Source organism: Galeopterus variegatus, unplaced genomic scaffold, assembly GCF_000696425.1.
Source record: "Galeopterus variegatus unplaced genomic scaffold, G_variegatus-3.0.2 Scaffold287, whole genome shotgun sequence".
NCBI classification, from domain to species: Eukaryota; Metazoa; Chordata; class Mammalia; order Dermoptera; family Cynocephalidae; genus Galeopterus; species Galeopterus variegatus.
The window spans coordinates 329,471-353,223 of record NW_007726398.1 but is presented as its reverse complement, the minus strand read 5'-3'; the positions used below and the strand labels follow the sequence as shown (position 1 = coordinate 353,223).

Below are 23,753 nucleotides of genomic sequence, written 5' to 3'. Positions count from 1 at the left end.
TTATTTATGATACTGAATATTCCTAAGGCACCACCAAAAAGCGTTATTAAAAGAAGTAAGGCTACCAAACTGCCATCTTAAATTTTTAATATCTTTCTGAGAAAGAAATATTTGTGGAACTCTTCTTCTACAGACATGTTTCTAGAAAAAACTCTTTCGCCCCTCCTATACTTTTTGTTAATAAAAACACCTTAGTGAGAGGGCCGGCCCGGTGGCGCACTGCTACAGTGTGGCTGAGCGAGGTGTGGGAGCAACGCCTAGGGTTGCGATCCCGTTGCCGGTCCCGGTCCGGTACGGGCGTGACACTGAGGGTTGCGATCCGTTGCCGGACACGAAAAAAAAAAAACACCTTAGTGAGTTGTGAAGAGATGGAGGCAGGCCGTGACACCCGGAGTGTTTGGCAGAACCGAGTGCCGACTAGACGAAGATGTCCACAGTACCGCTCATAACTGCCACTCTTTTAAAAGTTGGTAATGGCAAGTCTTCGACAAAGAGGAACATATAGATTTTTGACATTTACTTTTACCATGTTTGTTGAGACATTTATTGAACTTCAGTATTTGCCATAAATGTTGCAATTATCAAATTAGAGTGTCTTTCACATAGGTATGTTTGAATTCACATGTGCTGCTGTGTTTTATTGTTAATCCCTTGCTTTGTTTATTTGGGGAGGGGGGAGGTTGGTGATAAGAGACACTACGTTATTGAGGCAGGGAAGCCACAACTGCACACATCTGGTCAGTTATAGAGAGGCTCAGCCAGAATTTGACATCATCCAGTTTAGGAGAAACACGACTATGAAATCATACATTTTGAATAGTGTTGCCTTTTACCTGATTTCCCAATGTTTCAATCTGCCTTCCCTTTTTTGGCTTTTGACTCTTTCCGAATTCTGGAGGTTTTTTTGTTTTTAATCAAATGATTAAAAAATGAGTTTTGATTATCTAATCATTACATACAAAAGTCATATTAGTAAAACTGATACTAATAACAAAGGTACTCGATCATACCTGAAGGAAACACAGAGGTATCTCTCATTTATCCATAAAAACAAATGCACATAGTAAACTGTATTTATCAATAAACACTGCATGAATATATAACATAGTATATACATATATAAATGTGTATTTATATAATTACACCAAGATATTACAAACGCAAGTGTAGAGGTTCAGCATTTCACAAAAGCTGCCAATATGTTATTTAAAATGGGAACAATTATTGACAATAATTCAGGCTGTTAAAATTCATCTTCCAATTAAAAAGTCAGCATCACCAATGCTTAGAATAGATAGATTAAACCCACCGTAAACCTTTTCTGGGTCAGAGACACTGTTGAAAAATTATGGAGCCTCTTAGAGAAAAGCACATATGCACATACCCACAAAATTTTGCACAAAGAACTCACCAAAGCTATTGACATATGGGTATCAGATTGAGAGACCTACTCTAGAATAAGTGTTTCCTGAGGTTTGAATACATTAGAGGCACACCAGAAAAAAAAAAAAAAATCAGAAGAAAAATGGGGCAGGGGGGAAGTAAATTATATACATACAACTATTCTAAGACTCTCCTGAGGTTTGAATACATTAGAGGCACACCAGAAAAAAAAATAAATCAGAAGAAAAATGGGGCAGGGGGGAAGTAAATTATATACATACAACTATTCTAAGACTTCTTTGTCTAAAATAGTCTTAGACAAATTAAACCCACTCTGTTCTCCATTTCTTAATACAAAGCTTAGAGAGGTTTTTCTACGTACTATATCTACACTCTATATTGTTTGGGTAATCACTGACTAATTTGTTTTTAGCAAAGCATATCAATACATAAATAAATACAGGATGAATTCTGTATACGTCCTTCTGTTACATACTTCATTTTTAATTGTCTAAATGCTTCTAAAACATTATTTGTGACATTTATTATATTGTGATCTTTATAACATTTATAATTTAATTTTCCACATTATTTTGCTGATGCATAATCTATAACACCACTGACAAACTATATAAATATTTATGTACATGCCTATATCCATTCATAAAAGTGATATATGTCTGAAGTAACTTTTTGTTTTAAAAACTTTAAGTCCCAGAGGTGTCAAAGAAACCTGTTCCTGAAGAAAAGATTCCTGTTCCTGTTGCAAAGAAAAAGGAAGCTCCTCCACCTAAAGGTACAGTGACTTGCTTAGTACAGAAGCCCTATTTTCATGTCCTGAGTGCAAACATTTTGTGTTTGTCTGTTAATTGAATTAGTTTAATTCAAAATGAATGTTTTATGGTGAGTGAGAATTCAACAAAAGTGTCTGTCCACGTGTCTACTTTCTTACAAGATAACTGTACATTAACTACTTTAAAAAATATAAAGTCAATTCTTAAAATGTCTTTTCAAGTTCCTGAAGTACAGAAGAGAGTTATCACAGAAGAAGAAATAACCATTGTTACTCAAAGAGAGGAATCTCCACCACCAGCAGGTACTTAATCCCATTTCCATGAAATAACCTGTCTCTCCAAGCTTCTTTAATTGCATGTCTTCTTTAATGGTCCCGCCAGTTCTATGTTGTTCATTTATTTTTGCCTTTTTGAGAATTTTAAAATTATACTATCCTTTAAGTGCCAGAAATACCAAAGAAGAAAGTTCCCGAAGTAAAAAGACCTGTTCCTCAAAGAGAGGAAGAAGCTCCACCACCAAAAGGTATTGTCTCTCCATCTTTTCAAGAACCACCTTTATATATAATATTATGTTCCAAGCCAAGCAATAATTTTGTTAGTTTCGTGATACGAGTGCACTGTGGGTGTATATCTGTGTTTTGTGTTGGGCTTCAATGAGATAAATTGAAGTTCTAAAAGTACCTAATATTTCTAAAGTGCTAGCTCTGCCTAAGAAACGTGTTCCAGAGGAGAAAGTTCCAGTGCCAGTTCCTGTCACTAAGAAAGCTCCTCCTCCCCGAGGTAGGATTTGTCCCAATCCTCTGACAAAAATCTTTTAGCCTGTGAATTCTTGCTCTTTCTGTCTGGTCTCTTCCTGTCCCGACCCTCTGTCTTGCTTCTGGTAGAACTTCTGTGTGTATTTACTCGTGATATACGACTTGTTTTCTCGTGTTACTAACCAAAGTGTTGTGCTGTGCAAATCTTCCCCAATCTCTAAGGAGAGAGATTTGTCAAAAATTCTCAATTTTAAAACTTCAACCTTAATGCTTTTTCAAGCTGAAGTTTCCAAGAAAACTGTCGTAGAAGAAAAAAGATTTGTTGCTGGAGAAAAGCTATCCGTCACAGTTCCTCAAAGAGTGGAAGTCATGCGGCATGAAGGTATATAATCAGAAGTGAGAGGCACAAGGAGTTTGTGTGTGTCTCCTCGAAGTCTTTTCTTCTTTCCAGTTGTGAATGCTTCCCATAGAACTTGTCCTTATCAGTCATTTCCCCTAATATTGGTATGACAGAATATGTCTGTCTGTTGTAGCCTTCTGGGACTGAGTCTTTTGTGTCTACATTGGTCTTGAATCATTCTAAAAAAGTGAATGGGGTGCTGAAAATGTAATAACTTTGAAAGTGGCCACACTTGGGCATAATTCGAATATCCTTCTCAGTCTTGGGCTGTCCTGTCCCTTCATCTGGAGTCAGCTCCCCACCTTCTTGTTGTGAAGTACTGTGAAGCTATGCTCTAAGCAGAACCATTATTTGGGCATAATTCGAATATCCTTCTCAGTCTTGGGCTGTCCTGTCCCTTCATCTGGCGTCAGCTCCCCACCTTCTTGTTGTGAAGTACTGTGAAGCTATGCTCTAAGCAGAACCATTATCCATCTGGAGTGAACTCATGGCTGTTACCAGTACTTCAGCAGGCCGAATTTTAATTAAACCTTATCTTTTAAAATATCTGCAGAGGAGGAATGGAGTTATTCAGAAGAAGAGGAACGAGTGTCCGTTTCAGTTTACAGAGAAGAGGAAAGAGGGGAGGAGGAGGAGGAAGTGGAGATTACAGAATATGAAGGTAAACAATGCAAAAAAAAAAAGCTGGAGATGACCTGGAGTCTTGATGAAACGTTTTCTTTCACAGATTGTTTATCAGACTAATAAAAAAGTGGCACAAATTCAGTAAACATCTACTGACCTCATTAGATGTATCTCTTACTCAAAACACAAGATTCGGGAGCATTACACAAAACTAAACACCCAAGATACTTCTTGTCCTTTCCTTCTTCCATGGCTATATGGAAATGGATTCATACTTATATGTAATGAATGGGGGCAGGTATCTCCATATACATATATCCTTTCATTAGAGAGGGCTTGGCTTCAGCATAGTGGCCTAGCATAAACTTCACCTTGGCAGTCTAATGTCTAAACAGTATTTCTCAAACATTTTTTTAACCATAATCCACAGACAGTAATATATTTTATATTATTAACTCCACACACAAGTATGTGAGTGCACACACACAAACACACATATCTGAAACAAAGTTTATTAAACAATATTTACCCTTATAATGTGATATACTTCAATCTATTTTATTCTATTCTACTCTATACTATTCTGTTCTATTTTACAACACACATATCTGAAACAAAGTTTATTAAACAATATTTACCCTTACAATGTGATATACTTCAATCTATTTTATTCTATTCTACTCTATACTATTCTGTTCTATTTTACTCTACTCTATCCTATTCTTTTCTATTCACTTAAAAAATGCAAGTCACATCCCATTAAATTGATTGCACAAATCACTAAGTTTCCTGACTCACAGTTTAAAAATGAACAAGAGAATATATTACCTCATTACACTCCAGAAGTCAAGGCCGTATTTCTGAGTCTGAAACACTGAACACATAGGGCTTTCTTGTATTTCACATATGGAGAAAACAATTACGTATCTCTGATCAGACTGACTTTGTTATTCAGATGTTCCCGTTACCTATAATACTAGTTCTTTATCATTTCTTAAGGATCGAACTGACAAACTTTATTTAAACTAAACTTAATTTCAATGAATTAAGACACCACTAGGTTTCCTGCCCAAATCCAGAATTCCAGTCAAAGCAATATATCCAAAAAAACTTTCCTAGGACGTTTCTTATGTAACTCTTCTTTAAAGGGAAATCAGTGTTTCTTAACAAATTAACTCTCTTCCCAATGAGAAGATAAGTATAATTGTAGTACATTTAGATGCCCTCAGTAGATCTCTGGCTAATGGTGGTTCCCCTAGCCCGCTGTCTTCATTTGGAAGAAAAGTCTATGTGAAACCCAAAATGTGCAGTCTTAATAGAATGTCTTGGAATGGAGCAATATGGGACGTGACTCTTAAGAGGAAGCTTACTGGTTCAGCTGTGCTTCCTGGAAGAGGCCATGGTGCTGGGCATAAGTCAGGAGACTGGTGGATTTGAAGAGGGCCACATTCCTTCTAGAAATGTTTAGAAAACCAGACATAACATATGCATAAAGAAAGTCTCATTGTATGGGTCTGATTGACAGTATATGTTATCAAGTGCCTTCAGTACTTCAGACTAAAGTTCTAAGAGAGTTAAAAGGAGAGACACTCTATGATATTCTTATGTTTTCATTGGTCCCAAAAGTTTTAGTGAAAAGATGGGTGGCCCATTAGGTTTGCTTTCAGTGTAAAGTGCAGATGTCTTTTTAGTTAGCCCTTTCCATTCTATAATTAACTTTACAAATATAGGCTCAAAAATCATGAGAAGTCTTCTCTCTTCTACCACATCTGCCCTACAAAACTGGAAAAAAAATTAAATATCTTGTAATTCACTTTTAAATACTCAAATATATGTTTCTGCCCTGCTACCTTCATATTTAGAGTGTTCTGTTATTTTTGAAACTTATTTTCAAATTCATGTGTTCTTGTTCATTTAGCCACTAGAATTGGTTTTTTCGTCTTGTACTTGTCCTGGTCTTCCTGTGAATATAAGCATTGTTGTCTTTATGATACACTTGAAAATTAAATTAATAAAACATATTTCCCATATTCTTCATTAAGGCATATGCTTTGATTAAAATGTTCTTTGAGTATTTTAAATGGGAACAATCGGATATTTGGCAAGTGTTAAACTTCTGTTATTTTTATTATTCCTTGAAGTGATAAATTATAACTAAAATTAAACACGAAAAACACTACAATTTATCCTCTTTAAAATTGATGTTTTTAAAGTGATGGAAGAGCCTGAGGAATATGTTGTAGAAGAAAAGCTGCACATTATTTCTAAGAGAGTGGAAGCTGAACCAGCCAAAGGTATAACCGACTCTTAAATTAGTTTTATCCCTACGTTGGCTTGTCCCATCTTTGTGCCCTCTTGTAGCTAACTTATCATCTGTATCGCAAATGCTGATAAATATCATGTCTAATAAAAAGGTTCCTTGCATTTTTATTGAAAAGAAATCTGGACATTTCTACAATTGTATTTTATGATCTTTTCAAGTGCCTGAGAAGCATGAGAAGAAAATTATACCAAAACCAAAAGTTCCTGCTAAAATAGAGGAGCCTCCACCAGCTAAAGGTACAATTTCTTTCAAAGAAATGTGATAACGTTTGTCTTAATAGATAAAATAACGCCTGTAGTTTGCATAACTGTTTAAGTTTCTGTCAGCATGTGTGTATGAACATTTTTGCTGAGTTAGTCATTAATGTTTGAGTATATGTGTGATCTTTTCAAAAGGTGAGTTCTAAGCTCCAAAACTATATCACTTCTTATGTAACACAAACTAATATTCTGAAACCTAATCTTTCTAAAGTTCCTGAAGCACCTAAGAAAACAGTGCTAGAAAAGAAAGTTCCTGCCGTGGTTCCTAAAAAAGAAAAGGTGCCACCAGCTAAAGGTATGCTGGATTTTACTTTATTCTTGAATAATATCTGTCTTTTTTATCTTAAATTGATACATTCTTCAAATTTTTATAATATTAACAAGAAAATAAGTGTGCCTATGTTTAGTGTATTTCATATTGTATGTTTGACCGTGTTACCTGATATCTTTTAAGTTCCAGAAGAGCCAAAGAAACCAGTTCCAGAAAAAAGGGTTCCTCCAAAAGTGGTTAAGATAGAAGAACCTCCCCCAGCCAAAGGTAAATAAAATCCCCAGCACAAAAACTAGAAACCCGCATCTTGTCTTTCTCTTACTGCTGTCCTTTGGGTCATACTTTTTATATGTAGGTAATTGGTTTATGTTGGTGGCGATGGTGTATTATTGCCTTGTCTTTGGGTGGACTGTGTCCCTATTGTGATGACTATTTGTGTGTGCCTTGTTAATTCTGTTCTAAAAGCACAGTACTTTCTGGCTATATTTTTTAAAGCCCACGTTAAGTAATATGAATCCCTAATCCTAAAACTATCTTTTAAGTTATTGAGAGGTACATGCATATTACCCAGGAAGACAAATTTTTTACTACTGTAACTAAAAATGAGAAGCCTCCAAGTGCAAGAAGTACATCTGCTCTTTCAATATACCCAATATTGTACTTGCCCTATTCTCTTTACCAAAGATACAGGTTATGGCTGTTGCTTTTTGTTGTCGTTATAGTTGGTGTTTTATGCTTGAGATAATGAAAATGCCAAATCTCTTATGTTTGAGTTACTACTGTATACTGCCTTTTTGTGGTTTGAATGAGGGGAACAATTCTTTAAAGTGAAACCTGTCTTTAAAGTGCCAGAGGAACCTAAGAGAGCTGTCCCAGAAGAAAAAGTTCCAAAACTCAAACCTAAAAGAGAGGAGGAGCCACCAGCCAAAGGTACATTGACTCTCTTAAAAGATCAAAATAAGCAACTGGGTATTAAAACTAACCTAGTGAAATTGAGGTCGTTAGAGAAAATAATTAAAATACATATTATAAAGTAAGTAATATAAGAATACCATTTCATATCACTTCAAAACTAAACATTCCTGATACCAGAAATTATTTTATTTAAAAGAATTGTGAAGCTCCTCCCAAACAGTGTAGATAGCTTTCCTTAAACTGTATCTGTCTTCTAATATGTCTATTTGTCCATATACTAAACTCATCTGTCTTAATATTATTTTATGTGGCAATCCTTAATTAAATTTTTGATTTTTTGAATCTCGAATTTCTACATTGTGCCAGAAGAGCTTAGAATTAAGGAGAAGAAACGATTTATGTAACACAAGTTTCTGTCTAATGTTTGTCCTTAGTTTGATAGTCATTGTTTATGCTGTCTAATTGTCTTATTTAACTTTTATAAATACTAATTGATCTTCCTAAAGTTATTCAATATCTTTGAAGCATTAGGTAGCTTAGGAAAAAGAATTCATATGTATATGAGACCATGTTTATTTCCACATCTATTGCTTTTTTTCTTGCCATTTAAATGAAAAGTTTAAACTGGCACTCTTTTGGTTGTCTTTGCCCTTGGATTGTTTGTACAAAATTTCTCTTAACACATATATTTTCAGACTCTTGCAATTCATTTTTAATAATTGCTCTTTTAAAGTGATTGAATTGAGGAAAAGAGCTATTAAAGAAGAAAAGGTAGCCATTGAAGTTCCAAAAAGAGAACCTCCTCCCACCAAAGGTATATTGTGCTTTGATTAAATAATATGAAGCATGAAACTATATGAATGTTTGCCTGCTAGTTGCCAATTTGGCTGTTATACTTTATCGGCTTATTATTGACTAAAGGCAGGGAACTAACACTTGACATCAGAATTAGTACACTGTGATACCTCTACCAGCAAAGGATGGACAGGGCCTCCTGTAACCAGTGCATGAGACCATCATAAAGGAATGAAATCAAAGCACATTATCATTATCATCCCTAAATAGGCTTCAAGTAAAATGCTGCCTGTTGTCAATATTATTCTAGAAATAACTGTAATGGAAGAGAAAAAATGGTCTTACACCCGTGAAGAAGAAACTGTTGCAGTACAGCAGGAAGAGGAATATGAGGAATATGAAGAATATGATTATAAAGAATTCGAGGAGTATGAACCAACAGAAGAATATGACCAATACGAAGAATATGAAGAACGTGAGTTCGAACATTATGAAGAGTATAAAGAGCAAGAAGACTATATCACAGGTATGAGCAAAACTGCATACCCGAAGCCACATTAAATACATGCAAGTTTCATGAGAATGGGGCGGAAATGCGTGTGCCCGGAGAAACTGGGAAAGAACTTTGTTTCATTTGCCAAATTCAGAATTTTTTTCTTGGATAATTTCTAAGAAAAAGGTCTCTGTAAATCTTAAGGTTATTGTTAAACTTTGGTTCTGGAAATAATCTGCTCCCCCTCTCATTTTTACTCATGCACAAAATAGCAAATGCCCCTAAGTTTCTTTCTCTAAAAGGTTAGTAGTTTATCTTCAGGTGCCCATGATCATTCTAGTACATGATCAAACATTTTTGAACATCTCTTATTCTGAAGCTTATTGTTATCAAGCATGATACGCTATTGAGAAAACATATTACCCTGAGGGTTTCCATCATCAAAACTTGACAATGACTGGTTGATAAGTAAAGGCAGACAAGAAGGCTAACATAAGCAGTTGTGTTTTACCTAGTGAAGATCAAATGGGTAGGCATATGGTTTGGTCCCAAAGAATTTGTTTATTTTACTCAAAGAATAAATTCCTGTTGGAATTTTTAAATGATTCATTCTAATTTCATTTATTCAATTTCTGGTGCTTCATAGCCTAACTCTGAGGACATTCTACATAATTTTACAGACAGCATTAAAAAACTAGTATAATAAAGAGAGGAGTTTTAGCCACAATTTTGTCTACCAGAAGGGAAAGGAGGAGTTACAATTAACTAAATGACGTAAATAGCAAGGGGGAAAGGGCAATATAAGTTTGTTTTGGACTTTTAGAATTTGTTCTACTTGGACCTCTTGATTCTTACTCACCTCTAGAGGCTATGGCTACAGTAGATAAAATATATGTTATTTTAATTTTCTGATTCTATTTAAGAATAGAGTCTATTTTTTATTTATGTCCTAAAGTCTAACATTAAATACCTTTTATGTACTTTTAAAGAACCCGAGAAACCTGTCCCAGTAAAGCCTGTCCAAGAAGAACCGGTTCCCACAAAACCAAAGGCCCTACCAGCTAAAGGTAGAATGAGAAAAACGTTATCAGTTATAAGAGACCTTTGTTTCCTACATGTCTGTCATACTATAAATATAATGTTGAAGTGGCAGTGTACAAATTGTGTGTGTGTTTGGGAATATTATTGTTGTATATTGTATTTCTTAACTCTCTGTTCTTACGACTCTTGAGAAATCTGGTTCAGGTTTTTAAATCTCTTAATATTGATATTTTAAAGTGCCAAAGAAAGCTGTCCCTGAAGAAAAAGTACCAGTGCCTATTCCTAAGAAACTCAAACCTCTACCACCAAAAGGTACATTACATTGTGATAACTACCAAAAACAACTTTTTTACCTATGTTCTGTAATCATGTCTTGCTACCTAGTCCAATGTTCTCTGTTTTTACTGAGTAGATTGTTCTGGTCCTGAGTCTTACATTTCAGTTTGTCATGTGTATTTATTACACAGTATTCATGGGGTTGATTTTAATGCTCTTTAATAATTAATATCTTTAAAGTGCCTGAAGAATCAAAGAAAGTTGTTGAGGAAAAAATACATATTTCAATTACCAAACGTGAAAAACAGCAGGTGACTGAACCAGCTGCTAAAGGTATAATAATTTCCTTTCTAGATCGTGGTCTTTTAAAATATCTCTTTTGAAATTAATGTAGATATGTTTTGCTTTATTTTGTTGTTTTGTGTTCATGAAATTGTCAAGAGGATGTTGGATGTAAAAATCTGTAAATACAGGATAAGAAGATAATGTTATCTTTAGAAGGAAAAGTTATTTCAAAATATATCCATAGCCTATGGACAATGGCTACAATACATATAAAACAGAATGTTTGGATATAAAATCACCAGTACATGTTTGTGTGTGTGTGTGTGTGCTTCATTTTAATTTTTGTACATTTTCTGGCCTTTGTTTTGTGGCTATTATTATTTTCAATGTTAAAGTGAAATTGTTAGAATATCTATAATGCTTCAGTAAGGGCTTACATTGCCGCATTCTTATCTGTTGGTAAAGAAAATCTGACATTTGGCAAATTCCTGATTTACCTAAATTGATGTAATAACAATATTCGCCAAAGTTTAATAACTGTTGATTCATTCTAAGATCATACTGAAAATTTTAAAAAGAAGAGCTAACTGAGTGTCTAGCCATTTTTTCCCTGCCTTATACTAAGCACAAAGTAATTTTCCTGCAATTTTAGAAAGTATGCTTATCTCAGAGTAAATTTGGCTTTTCAGTAAAAAATGTTTTTTATAAGCAGAGAGCACTAAGCATCATCTCATTTGGGCTCTGCTACTTCACACTTATTTGAGTACTTCTCTATATTTTTTATTTCTATGAGATTCAGCATCTTTTCTGTGAAAAAGATAAAGTTTCTTATAGATGAACAATCCCATATCTATCACATTAGAGCCAGCTACAAAATTATTCTATCTGTTAAGTACTACAAAGCAAGCATTGGCTCAGTGGCCTGTTTCTGACAATAAAATTTCCTTATATTTAATATTTCAAGTGCCCATGAAGCTCAAGAGGGTTGTCCCAGAAGAAAAAGTACCTGTCCCTAAAAAAGAAGTAGCAGCACCTGTTAGAGGTACCTAATATCCCTCATTTTAATGTGTTGTTCATCTTCTTTGCTGTTAAATCCATGTTCAGTTCTATGTGTGAAGTTTTTTTGTGGGAAAGATAAGGCCTATTCTTTCCTCTGTTATTAATGGGCCTATGTTGCTAAAGTGTCTTAATTTTGCTGAGTCATTGGAAAATGTCCAACCTAAAGATGATATCTTTAAAGTGCCAAAAGTGCCTAAAGAACCTGAACCCGAAGAGGTTGTCTTTGAAGAGGAAGTCATAACCCATGTGGAGGAGTATATTGTTGAAGAGGAGGAGTACGTCCACGAAGAAGAGGAGGAGTACGTCCACGAAGAAGAGGAGGAGTACGTCCACGAGGAAGAGGAGCTCATAACTGAGGAAGAACTGGTGCCAGTGACACCAGTGAAAGGTAGATGATGTCTCCTGCAAAGAAATATGAAGCAGAGTCTTTAGAGTTTGGGTGTCTGATTTGGTCAGATTCTGGAGGGTATTTAGCACTGATGACCAAATTCCACTTACTGTAGAAGCTGACAATTTTAGATGCTGATGTATGATTTCTGCACGTGTTTTTTTCACATTGTATGTCTTTTCTGCCTCATTATGTTCTCAATAATATCTTTAAAGTGCCTGAGGTACCCAAGAAACCTGTTCCAGAAAAGAAGAAACCTATTCCTGTTCCCAAAAAGAAGGAAGCCCCACCAGCAAAAGGTATACAGCCACTCATATGATGGGCATATAGGAGGCTTAATCTGCCTGTAAATAGTTAACTGTCTTCTGAGTACAAAACCTTGTGTGCCTTGCTGTCTATTAATTGTGCTCTATATGGATGTGTTGTTACTAGTAGTTAGAACTTAACAATAAACAATATCTTTAAAGTGCCTGAGGTTCCTAAGAAGCCAGAGGAGAAAATTCCTGTGCCTATTCCTAAAAAAGAGAAAGCTCCGCCAGCTAAAGGTACATCTCTTTATACTCCATCAGTGGAATAATGTAATAATTTACTCTTGTGGTATAATTGGTGAGCTACCGCAGTCCTTTTCCCATGACAATTTTAACAATATTAATGCCAAGACACGAACTACTCAACTGGTCACAGGAGCAGTCTACCATATATTCCTCTCTAAATTTTGCCATTGAAGCATGCTCATGCTTAATGCTTGGCTCCCCTCTTTAGTGAAAAGTTCTTGTAAAATAAATTCTTTTTGCAATATCAAAATGGACAAAAATATCATTTACCCAGAATTGTGTGTTGTCTTTATCACCAGTACATGTTTGTGTGTGTGTGTGTGTGCCTTTTATTTTTGAGCATTTCCTGGCCTTTGTTTTGTGGCTACTATTATTTTCAATCTTAAAGTGAAATTGTTAGAATATCTATAACACTTCAATAAGGCCTTAAATTGCTGCATTCTTATCTAGTAGTGAAAAATGTGTCACTAACCCTATTTGATGTCTTTAAAGTTCCTGAAGTACCCAAGAAACCTGTACCAGAGGAAAAAGTACCAGTACCAGTTCCTAAAAAGGTGGAAGCTCCACCTGCCAAAGGTACATGAACTTACAATTTTGCAAAAATTTTTTATTTCATATTTAAATATGAGTAAAATTTAGTTGGCTCAATAATAGGCTCTTTAGGAAAGTAACTCTTTGATATCATTTCTCTGGGGAAAACAAATGTTTTATTTTTAAAATAAAAGGCTTCTTGTAATTTATTTGTCATACTTTTGTTACCTCATGTTAATCTTTTTAAAACTATGCTTTGAATATTTTTATGTTGTATAAAATTTTTCTCTAAATCATTTTTTTAAAGTGCCAGAGGTACCCAAGAAGCCAGTGCCTGAGAAGAAGGTGCCAGTTCCTGCTCCTAAGAAAGTAGAGGCTCCACCTGCGAAAGGTACGTCATTTCATCATTTAAAATACATGGGGAAAAACCTCATAGTTATGTATATTCACATGCAAATTCCTGAATAATATTACATGTTTTAAAAAAGTGTCTGTCTTGTTAGAATTATGTCAGGTATTTCGTGATTCTTTTCCATATCCATTGCTCTAAGACTTTGTAAAAGAACACATTCTTAAAGACAAATAATATCTTTAAAGTGCCAGAGGTGCCCAAGAAGCTCATCCCAGTAGAAAAGAAACCAACACCCGTCCTGAAAAAAGTGGAAGCTCCGCCACCCAAAGGTACATTCATCTCTGACAGAACCCAGGGCAATAGCAAAACTAACCGTTGTAATCAGTGCTCAGTGATATTTATATTGACAGCAATTGATACTTTATAACCACAGAATATTTGTTTTTCATGTTGTCTCATTGTTATTGAATATTTTATATAAAAGTGATGCTTGTACAATTAAATAAATACTTTTAAAGTGCCAAAGAAACGTGAGCCAGTCCCAGTACCGGTAGCTCTACCTCGGGAAGAAGAAGTTCCATTTGAAGAAGAAATTGCTCCTGAAGAGGAAGTTCCACTTGAGGAAGAGGAAGCTCTGCCTGAGGAAGAGGAAGTTCCTTCTGAGGAAGAGGAAGTTCCTCCTGAGGAAGAGGAAATTCCACCAGAGGAAGAGGAATTTCCTCCTGAGGAAGAGGAAGTTCCTCCTGAGGAAGAAGAAATTCCTCTTGAGGAGGAAGAATTTATACCTGAGGAAGAAGAAGTTGTACCTGAAGAAGTTCTTCCAGAAATTAAACCTAAAGTGCCAGTACCTGCACCAGGTATAGCAGCTCTTCTTGGAACCCTCAAGTCCTCTTTTGTGTTGAATTCTGCTTTTCCACCTCTTTATTCATCTCCAATTTTGTTTATAATGCTTTACTCTCTCTGTTGTCTACCATCTTAATCTTAGAAAGCATTCCAGACGTGTGCTCTTATTAATGTGTGTCTATTATAAATTATCTGAATCTCTTTTCAAACTTCATGCTGTGAAATGTTATTTAGTTGTTTGTTATGTTATTCTCATATGTCTTTTTGTTATATCTACGACACTCTACGTGTGGTTTCTAATGTCTTAAAATGTTTTTAAGTGCCTGAAGTGCCAAAGAAACCTGTGCCACAGAAGAAAATCCCTGTTCCTGCTCCTAAAAAAGTGGAACCACCACCACCACCTAAAGGTACACCTCCCCCAAGTGAATACACATTCTTCACCCATAGCTTCGCCAGATAAATTGTGGTAGAACCAGATTTTAGGAAAAATTGTATTTATAAAACAGACAGAGGCTAGTGGGTTAGCTCAGTTGGTTAGAGCTGGCCTTATAACACCAAGGCTAAGAGTTCGGTTCCCTATACCAGCCAGTTACAAAAAAAAAAAAAAAAAGATGATGATGCACTATTGCTTTTTAAAATATCTTTAGCAATTTCATCCGTGTCACCTGTAATGTCTAGTAATCATTCACTGAGGGAAAGGGCATCAAATAGTGAAGTTACTCTTGTTGCTGCCCAAATCAATAGGGAGAGCCTGAGCATGTGCTGAGACATCATGCAAACAGCTGCTAAGAAGTGGAGCAGACTGGGGTTGCACAAGCAGCAGGAGAGGGTCCCTGGAGAGACCCTTGGAACTGAGGCTTGACCAATTCAGCAATGTCGCTCATTGACAGGCACTGGGAGATAGCCCAGCAGGCAACATCAGGAAAGCAGTATTCAAGAACAAAGAAAGGAAGTGTTATCTCCAAACAGCTACAAAAGTTCTACCTGATTTCCTATAATTCTACTAAACATCATAATTTTATAAAGATGTTTTAAAAAGAGCTAAATTATCTACAGATAAAATTTACCTGAAAAATATAATTAATAAATATTCTTAAATTTCATCCTTCAGCCGTTTATATGAAGTGCGTTTGTAACACCAAGCTGAAAATAGGAAAATAATGTATTTATCAAATCACTCAGTAATAGTTTATGTCTCTTGATAAGTATGTACAAATGGTAGCCCATCAGGTTTTGATTTTAACCATGGCTTGATACCTTGCTGTGATACTCTGAGCAAGTTCTTTAATGTGTCTAAGCCTCAAGTTCCTCTCCTATAAAATAGGGATAGTAATATCACTCCTAGTGGGACTGATATTATCAGGATAAAACAAAATAAAGTATAAAATATCATTGAATAGTATCCACATTTAACATATTCAATCAGCTCATAGTACAGGACCTAATGAATTTCTTTATGCCTTAAAGCTCAATAATATTTTCTGCAGAAGGTCATGGCAGTGCTAACTTAAAATAAGCATAACACTTCCATCAGGCTACATAATGATATAATCAATGAAATAGTAAAGCTGATCCTTTATTGGATTTCAAGAATTCAGAAATACTTTATAGATAATGGTTTAATGAATTATTAGTGAAATCTAAGTGGGTGAAGGCATAGCATCTGTCCTCTGATAATCAAATTTGTTGCTGATCCTTTGCCCTACAAATCCTAATCACATCATAACATCTGGGCTCCCGACTTGCATTAACGTTTCTATCCTGAGCAACAATTGCATTGGTCTTTCTGTGTGTGGACTCATTGGTTTCTGTCTTCTTTGTCCTTCAAAATAAATTCTTATCATGAATGTCTTTAAAGTGCCTGAGGTTAAGAAGAAAGTGCCAGAGAAGAAAGTGGTCATTCCCAAGAAAGAGGAGGCTCCACCTGCCCCAGGTACTGCTCTTCCCAAGCAAATTTGACACTGCCATATCTTTCCTTCACCTGTGAATGTCAAAACTTCCTGTTTTCAGTATTTGTTTACACAGCTTATATTATTGCTATGTCTATTGTCTTTGTGTTTGTGAGACTGAAATTATAAAATAACATAATATCTTTAAAGTGCCCGTGATACCTAAGAAACCTGAACCAGAAAAGAAGGTGCCTCGTCTTGGTCTTAAGAAAGCAATGGCTCCTCCTGCCAAAGGTACATCATCCCATAACAGGGATGTGTTTGCTGCACCATGCTGAACTGTGCTGCTAGCCACACAGGACTTTCAACGTAAATGTTTGCATTGGATAGTCTGTCATTTACATTTACTCTGTTGCACCCACGTTTGTGCTATGTCAATTTTTCCACTTTTGTTGGTGTATTTTACGTTGTTTCTCTATATATGTTGTTTCTAAAAAATAGTAATACTAAAGACAGGTATCTTTAAAGAGCCAGAAGTAGCTAAGAAACTGGCCCCTGAAGTACTCATTGCATTTCTTAAAAAAGTAGGGGCTCCAGCAGTAAAAGGTAGAGTATCTCTTTAATGGACCCTTAATCTTAAACCACAAGCTTCTTTATTCTTCTCTCATTAAGTGATTCTGTGAAATGTCAATGCTTCGTCTTGTGCATGTGCATTATATTCACTCTCTTGTGTTGAAAATGGAAACTTGGTCTTTATGTATTCTTCTTTGGCTCTTGCACTTTAAGTGCCTAAAACAATCGTTATCTTTTAAGTTCCTGAGGTACCTAAGAAAGTGGAAGAAAAAAGAATCATTCTCCCTGAAGAAGAAGAGGAAGTTCCACAAGCTGAAGGTAGATGACTTTCTAAGAAAATAGCATTTCAGAGTCATCATTGTCTTACCATTGTCTAATATTTGAAGGAGGTAAATGCGCATTTTACCCCAAGAAATAATCATATTCAGACTCCAAAAGAAATTAACATTTACCTAATAAAAATTGAGCAGGCAAACTAATACAACTTGAATCTCCTTTCGTGTTTAGCTTGATTGTTTGTTATTTGTTTTTTTAATAAAAATTTTCAAAGGAAAACTGTATCTGCTGCGGGAAGATTTTCCATTATATGACTTGGTTGACAATTGTGGAATAAGCTTATCCAAGGAAAATTCCAGTTAAGCTTGAGTGACTGGGACAGAAAAATATGACTTCTACCCCTAAGTGGTTGTCTAACTTCAAAAAATTCCACTCCGTTAAAAAAAATATATATTTTTAACTAAATTCTCTGAGGCCCTTTCCAGTTCTAAAATGCTGGAAAGGGCTTAACAGATTTTGAATACCTAGTAGATTTTTTAAGGACTAATGAGTTTTCACAAGTATTTGGAAGGCTGAGCAGTTTTGATCATTTTAGCCTAACATGCAAAAGAATTGTAAAAATGATTTACAAAATAATAATCTTTTTAAAGTGTTTGAGGAGCTTGAAGAGCCTGTTCCAGAAGAAGAGATTCCAGAAGAACCACCTATCATAGAAGAGGTTGAGGAAGTGGCACCACCTAGAGGTACAGCTGCTTTTACAAGTTGGTCTTTAAACTACTTGTTCCAAATCTTTCTTGGAATTGATCTAAATCTAATATTCACCAGTATATTTTTCTTACATCATATCAATGATAATTGAAGATTAATTATTACTGGCACCTGAAGCTGTATCCTTTTCCCCCTAACTTTTTCTACTGCATCCGCAATACAACTAAGAATTAGATAGCTTTTCTGTTATTGGTGCTTTAATTTTTCTCATTTGTCCCTACTTTAATACATTCTCATAGACTTCAATATTTAATTTTATCTTCAATATTAATGTGGGGGAAAATTGATATCCGTGGTGAAAGTGTTCACTTTTCAGAATAATGCTTAATTCATTCCTGATGACTATGACACTCTTTTGCATAATTGATATTATGTTTGCTTATAGGATTTCTAAGTAATAGCCTTCATACCTCTAGAGTCACTACTCCATATATATTCTTACCATTAAGGTTGCTAATATCTTTTTTAAATAAATGAATATTTTGTATTGTTTACTTTTTTGGTATATGGGTGTTATTGTTCTGTTCATTGCATGTCATTTTTCAAAATATCCGTAAAATATTTTTTAAGTACCTGAAGTGATTAAGAAAGCAGTACCTGAAGCACCTACTCCTGTTCCTAAAAAAGTGGAAGCACCACCAGCTAAAGGTATAGCAACTCCTGACTAATAACATCTTTAAATTGCCATTAATTTACTTTCTAAAAAGCAAATGTGTTTTTTCTCTCACTGCTTTTTTATAGTCACTTAAATAGCAAACTGATTAAGGATCAGTAAAAATATAACTCATTCCATTTCCTTATCTTTTCCAGAATGTTAATAGGTGATTGTGTGTGTGTGTGCATGTGTATGTGTGTGCGTGCGCGTGCATGTGAATTATTCTAGATGCTTCTTATTTTAAATAGCTGAGAATTTTAATGTACTAGTACATTTCTCTATATTTGTGTACATAAAAATGAATCCCTGTTCCCCATGTTCTATTACTAGATTATATTCCATTACATAAGTAGAATTATCTTACGTGTTATAATAATTATTTTTACTGTATTTATTATTTTACACAGAAAATCTATTCTGATGCTTGGATAATAACTATTTTTAAAAGCCTCATTCCTCTTTTATGATATTTAGCCTAAGCATTCAAGGTTATTTTAAAGTGTGTGCTGCTCATTGCTTCCTGATTTAGTTAATGCTTCAGATAATGCTCTTAAGCAATTAGATTATGTCCTATCACAGTAGACTCCTCAGCAAATATAACAGTGCCAAAAAGAACATGAGGACCATGTCAGAACTTAAGTAATCTATGATGATAATCACTTCATGAAAATCTTCACCAAATTAAAATTAGAAGAAGTAGGCCTATATTGGCAATCCCCGCTACTTGAAAAAAATAGAACATCACAAGTTCTTTGTGGATATATCTCCTATTAAGGTTATGGTTAGCACAAATGAGTGATTTTTGAAAGAATCCTTATTGCCTGTGAAATTGGTGTCGAATAGTACCAAGTGACTTCTTAGAAACTTTGATTATTGTAATGTTGATGTTGTTTCTGATGTTTTTATTTCATGTCTAAAATTGAGCATTGTCAGCTAACTAAAATGCTTAATATCTTTAAAGTGCCAAAGAAAGTTCCTGAGGAAAAAGTACCTGTTCCTGTTCCGAAAAAAGAGGCACCCCCAACCAAAGGTACATCTCTTTTAAACCTAAACTTTCTTGTTTATCTCTTTTCATTAAGACTTTTATGTCTGTGTCTTGATTGTTTTTGACATCTTTTGTCTATAAAAGCTTGCTCTTGACAGTTCTAAACATTAAAACTGTATCTTTAAAGTGCCCGAAGTACAAAAGAAAGTCCCAGAAAAGAAAGTCCCAGAAAAGAAAATCTCAGAAAAGAAAGTCTCTGTGCCCAAAAAAGAAGCTGTTCCCCCAGCTAAAGGTATTTTTGGAAAGACCTTTGATTGTCGTGTATGTTGCATGCAAGCCTTTTTTTCAGTTCTTTTTTCGTATATTTTGAATTTACATCTTTATTTCTTCTGTGCTTAAAAAAATAAATCTCAAAGTAGATGCTCTTTCAGGGAGAACTGTGCTTGAAGAAAAAATATCACTTGCCTTCCCCCCAGAGGAAGTAGTAGAAGAAGGACTGGAATTAGAAGTTGTGGAAGCACAGGTGGAAGAAGTTCCCGAAGAAGAAGAGTTCCACGAAGTCGCAGAATATTTTGAAGAAGAAGAGTTCCATGAAATAGAAAAATTCATCAAAGTAGAAAAACGTAGATTTGAAGAAGAACACAGAGTTGAAAAAATCCATAGGGTAGTAGAAGTTTTAGAAGCTGAACAAGTGGAAATATATGAAAAACCCAAAGCTCCACCTAAAGGTATAGGGAATTCTGCAGATACTACAAATTCTTCTATCTTTCTCTAACTAACTTTCTTTTGAAAGTACATTTTGTGCTCATTTTGGAACATTAGAAACCCAATGAAATACTTTAGTCATGAGTTTAAACTATTTGACACAAAGATTGATCTTGAGTAGATAATATGCATGTAAGATGAAGGAATATGTGTGTGTGCTTAGTGTATATGAAGCTACAATATAGATATTTAGCAAGACCAAATATTTTTCAAAAGTAGGTGTGTTATAAATTCAAAAACTATAAATAAAGCATTTTGTGAGTCCTCATTGTACTAATTTTAGTCATAGTGCTTCATAATACTTCAAGAGTTCATTCTAAACCAAAACACTAATATCTTTGAAGGGCCTGAGATAACTGAGAAAATCATCCCTCCAAAAAAACCACCCACTAAAGTTGTTCCTCGAAAAGAGCCACCAGCTAAAGGTATTTTATTGGTGAAAATTTACTTATGTAACTTTAGGTACAGTAGCACCTTGGTTGCTTTATAAGTTAGCATTCTATTTGATGTTTTTCTTCTGTGTTTTGTGTTTCTGGAATTTCTAAAACAAACTAATATCTTTAAATTGGCTGAGGGTTCAAAGGAAGTTCTACCAGAAAAAGACAGTCACTGTTGTTATACCTAAAATATTCAAAGCAAATATCCCTATTAACTAAACAGTGAACCCAGGTTTCTTTTTTTTGGCACTATTTGATTGTGTATCAATTAACATGCTTATTGATAAGCCCATGTTTTCCTATTTATTATTAATTGCTTTAACCTAGTAAATATAAATACGTAGTGAATGTGTGTTTAATGTCCCTGCTTCATTCTTTTTTGTAAAACTCTTGAATTTCACAATAGAAATTAAAAAACAGCATCTAATTAATATAAACTTACATTGTTAAAGTCCCTCAAGCATGTAAAAAAGTTATCACTGAAGAAAAAGTAGCAATTATTTCACCCAAACAAGCAGAAATAGCACCAGCTGTAAGTTGTATTTTTCTTAACTTCTTACCATTCTAACATGGGAAATTCTCCTGGATTTGTGCTGTCATATTTCTTTTCAAAATTCAACTCATTTTAAAAACTTAATGTATTTGATAAAGTAGTGTCTGTATTTCATATTGTGGGTATGTTCTGTTCTGTGTTTATATATGTCTCGTGCTCTGCTTGCTAAAGTCTTTATGTTTAAAAGAATGTCTAAAAGTAAAAGAAATTATTATTATTGTCTTTATAGTACCTGAGGTGCCCAAGAAAATTGTAGAAGAAAAAGTACATGTTCCTGAAGAACCAGAAGTTCCACCAGCTAAAGGTACTTGCCTTTGCTGATTCACCACTAATATAAAATCCCCTTATAATTGCTTGCTTGCTACAAAGAAGAGACCATTCTCCCATTAATGCCATAAGATGTCTATGAATAACAAAAACTTCAATTTACGTTCTATGACCTAATCCTACCTTATGTGATGATCCGCTGGGAACGAAAATATAAGCCAAAGTTGTTATTATTTGTATCGATCCTCTTCTTATGCAATAACTAAACAATATTAACCCCTCAATTCTCTTTCAAAAATAATTCATCTTGTAAGCTCTGTAAAGTAGCTCTGAAAACAAATAAACATGTTCTAAATGACAATACAAAATGATACTATCTCCAAAGAGCAAAGTGTTTCTAATATATAAGAACGCATCAAGAAGGCAATCCAGAGAAATGCACTGTGTTTATTTGCCATAATTTTAGAATTTTTGATGTTCTCCTTGTTAGATGCCCATTTTTGTCTTGATACTTTATATCCAATTGTGATGTTCTTAAAAATAAGACAAATAAATATCTTTAAAGCACCTGAAGTACCTAAGAAAATTGTTCCCGAAGAAAAAGTTCGTGAAGCTGTTCCTAAAAAGCCTGAAGTTCCGCTGGCTAAAGGTATACACTGATACTAATCACAACATGAAATAACTCTTTGTTTAGTGTTTCATGATTTAAAGTGAATGTGTGTGATGTTAAATCCTTGTGTTTTGTATTTTATATTTGTTTATAACAATTAATGTACTAATATCTTTGAAGTTCCTGAGATGCCGAAGAAACGTATTCAAGAAGAAAAATCGCCTATTGTTCTTTCTGAAGACACAGAGATATACAGTGAGTGTAGAAAAATTAGTATTTCTCTTTGTTTTTATTTATGTCCTTGAATTCACTGTTTGTCTTCATAACTTTAAAAAGTAGATATACTAACTTCTGTGAAAGCCTAACATGCCAAAAATGTTTGGCTCAAATTAAATAATTTTAATGGTTATTAGCCTCAGACAAGATACATTTCCTCATCAATTTTAAAAAGAACTACTGTACTTATAACATTTTCCAATTTTAGAAAAATAATTTGTTTTGTTGAATTTTCCTAACCTGTTCTGTATACAAATGTCTTTTTTCGTGTCCGGCAACGGATCGCAACCCTCAGTGTCGCACCCGTACCGGACCGGGGACCAGCAACGGGATCGCAACCCTTGGCGTTGCTCCCACACCTCGCTCAGCCAGTGAGCGGGAACTGGTCTGTATGTGGGATCCGAACCCTCGGCGGGAGCGCCACCATGCTCCCAAGCGGCGCACTGTAGCAGTGTGCCACCAGGCCGGCCCATCTTTAAAGTAATTTTTTCAGACCATGAAGTAACTTACTTTAACTCCATAATAATATTTTTATTGAACTTTGTAGAACCAAAATGCTCCACCATTACTATTTTTTTTACTCTGCCCAACTATCTTGGAAATATTTTGGCAATGCTGCTCAAATAACCATAGATATTTACAAGGCCATTATAACCTCAAAAGAATTATCAAGATTTTTTTTCTCTTTCACACAAAATTATGATTAAGTAATTTGAACTGTAAAATAATCTGAGTAGTAAAATAATCCAAATAGAATACCATTCAATAATCTGAATATTAAAAACACCGGTAAAGATATTCTTCCATTTTTTTTAAATCTAAGAAATTCCATTAAAACTCAATTTTGGGGGTTCACCCTGTTATACCAGGTTGAGATAAAAGTATATAATCATTTTCTCCTTTGAATATCCTTTCTATGCTTGAGTTTGGTTATTATTATCAGCCAGTCTTCCTTTCTAAAAAATGGAAAAATTTTTATTGTCTTCATTTGCATTATTTTCCATAATAAAATCATTAATAATAATTAATTTTTATTTTTCTTTTCTGCTCTCAATTTCTAAATGGTTTTCACATTTATATTAAACTGTGAAGCTGTAAATTAGATGTGATTTGAAAATATAAATAACTAGGTTCCTAGAAAAGGGAGGGACCTCCATCAATTTTCAGCAAGACAAATATAGAAGGAGAATTCTTCATGTACAATTTAATGTCTACCCTGTTCTTTATGCACAAATCCATTAAAAATAAGAGAAATTGGACAACCTTACCAATAACTTTCTGCAGGCAAAATGAAAGAATTACATAGTCCTTGGCTGGTGAATTTCTCAATTTTATCATCATCATCATAAAGAAATGC

General features: G+C 34.5%; 1 protein-coding gene across 1 annotated transcript in view; it reads left to right on the top strand.

The window, feature by feature from the left end:
- The window catches only part of TTN (titin), a 274,143-nt gene that overhangs the window by 116,609 nt on the left and 133,781 nt on the right, over positions 1 to 23,753 (top strand). The window contains exons 121-155 of the mRNA XM_008567052.1: positions 2,096 to 2,179; positions 2,399 to 2,479; positions 2,620 to 2,700; positions 2,874 to 2,957; positions 3,213 to 3,314; positions 3,877 to 3,993; positions 6,170 to 6,250; positions 6,438 to 6,515; positions 6,751 to 6,834; positions 6,994 to 7,077; positions 7,353 to 7,436; positions 7,657 to 7,740; positions 8,459 to 8,539; positions 8,831 to 9,046; positions 10,003 to 10,080; positions 10,292 to 10,366; positions 10,571 to 10,663; positions 11,580 to 11,657; positions 11,856 to 11,953; positions 11,999 to 12,062; positions 12,278 to 12,361; positions 12,530 to 12,607; positions 13,109 to 13,192; positions 13,455 to 13,538; positions 13,745 to 13,828; positions 14,018 to 14,356; positions 16,201 to 16,275; positions 17,045 to 17,122; positions 17,731 to 17,823; positions 18,419 to 18,496; positions 19,465 to 19,533; positions 19,676 to 19,780; positions 19,920 to 20,216; positions 20,598 to 20,678; positions 21,473 to 21,547. Coding sequence (XP_008565274.1) covers positions 2,096 to 2,179; positions 2,399 to 2,479; positions 2,620 to 2,700; positions 2,874 to 2,957; positions 3,213 to 3,314; positions 3,877 to 3,993; positions 6,170 to 6,250; positions 6,438 to 6,515; positions 6,751 to 6,834; positions 6,994 to 7,077; positions 7,353 to 7,436; positions 7,657 to 7,740; positions 8,459 to 8,539; positions 8,831 to 9,046; positions 10,003 to 10,080; positions 10,292 to 10,366; positions 10,571 to 10,663; positions 11,580 to 11,657; positions 11,856 to 11,953; positions 11,999 to 12,062; positions 12,278 to 12,361; positions 12,530 to 12,607; positions 13,109 to 13,192; positions 13,455 to 13,538; positions 13,745 to 13,828; positions 14,018 to 14,356; positions 16,201 to 16,275; positions 17,045 to 17,122; positions 17,731 to 17,823; positions 18,419 to 18,496; positions 19,465 to 19,533; positions 19,676 to 19,780; positions 19,920 to 20,216; positions 20,598 to 20,678; positions 21,473 to 21,547 — 3,531 coding nt within the window. The remainder of the gene's footprint in view (positions 1 to 2,095; positions 2,180 to 2,398; positions 2,480 to 2,619; positions 2,701 to 2,873; positions 2,958 to 3,212; positions 3,315 to 3,876; positions 3,994 to 6,169; positions 6,251 to 6,437; positions 6,516 to 6,750; positions 6,835 to 6,993; positions 7,078 to 7,352; positions 7,437 to 7,656; positions 7,741 to 8,458; positions 8,540 to 8,830; positions 9,047 to 10,002; positions 10,081 to 10,291; positions 10,367 to 10,570; positions 10,664 to 11,579; positions 11,658 to 11,855; positions 11,954 to 11,998; positions 12,063 to 12,277; positions 12,362 to 12,529; positions 12,608 to 13,108; positions 13,193 to 13,454; positions 13,539 to 13,744; positions 13,829 to 14,017; positions 14,357 to 16,200; positions 16,276 to 17,044; positions 17,123 to 17,730; positions 17,824 to 18,418; positions 18,497 to 19,464; positions 19,534 to 19,675; positions 19,781 to 19,919; positions 20,217 to 20,597; positions 20,679 to 21,472; positions 21,548 to 23,753) is intronic.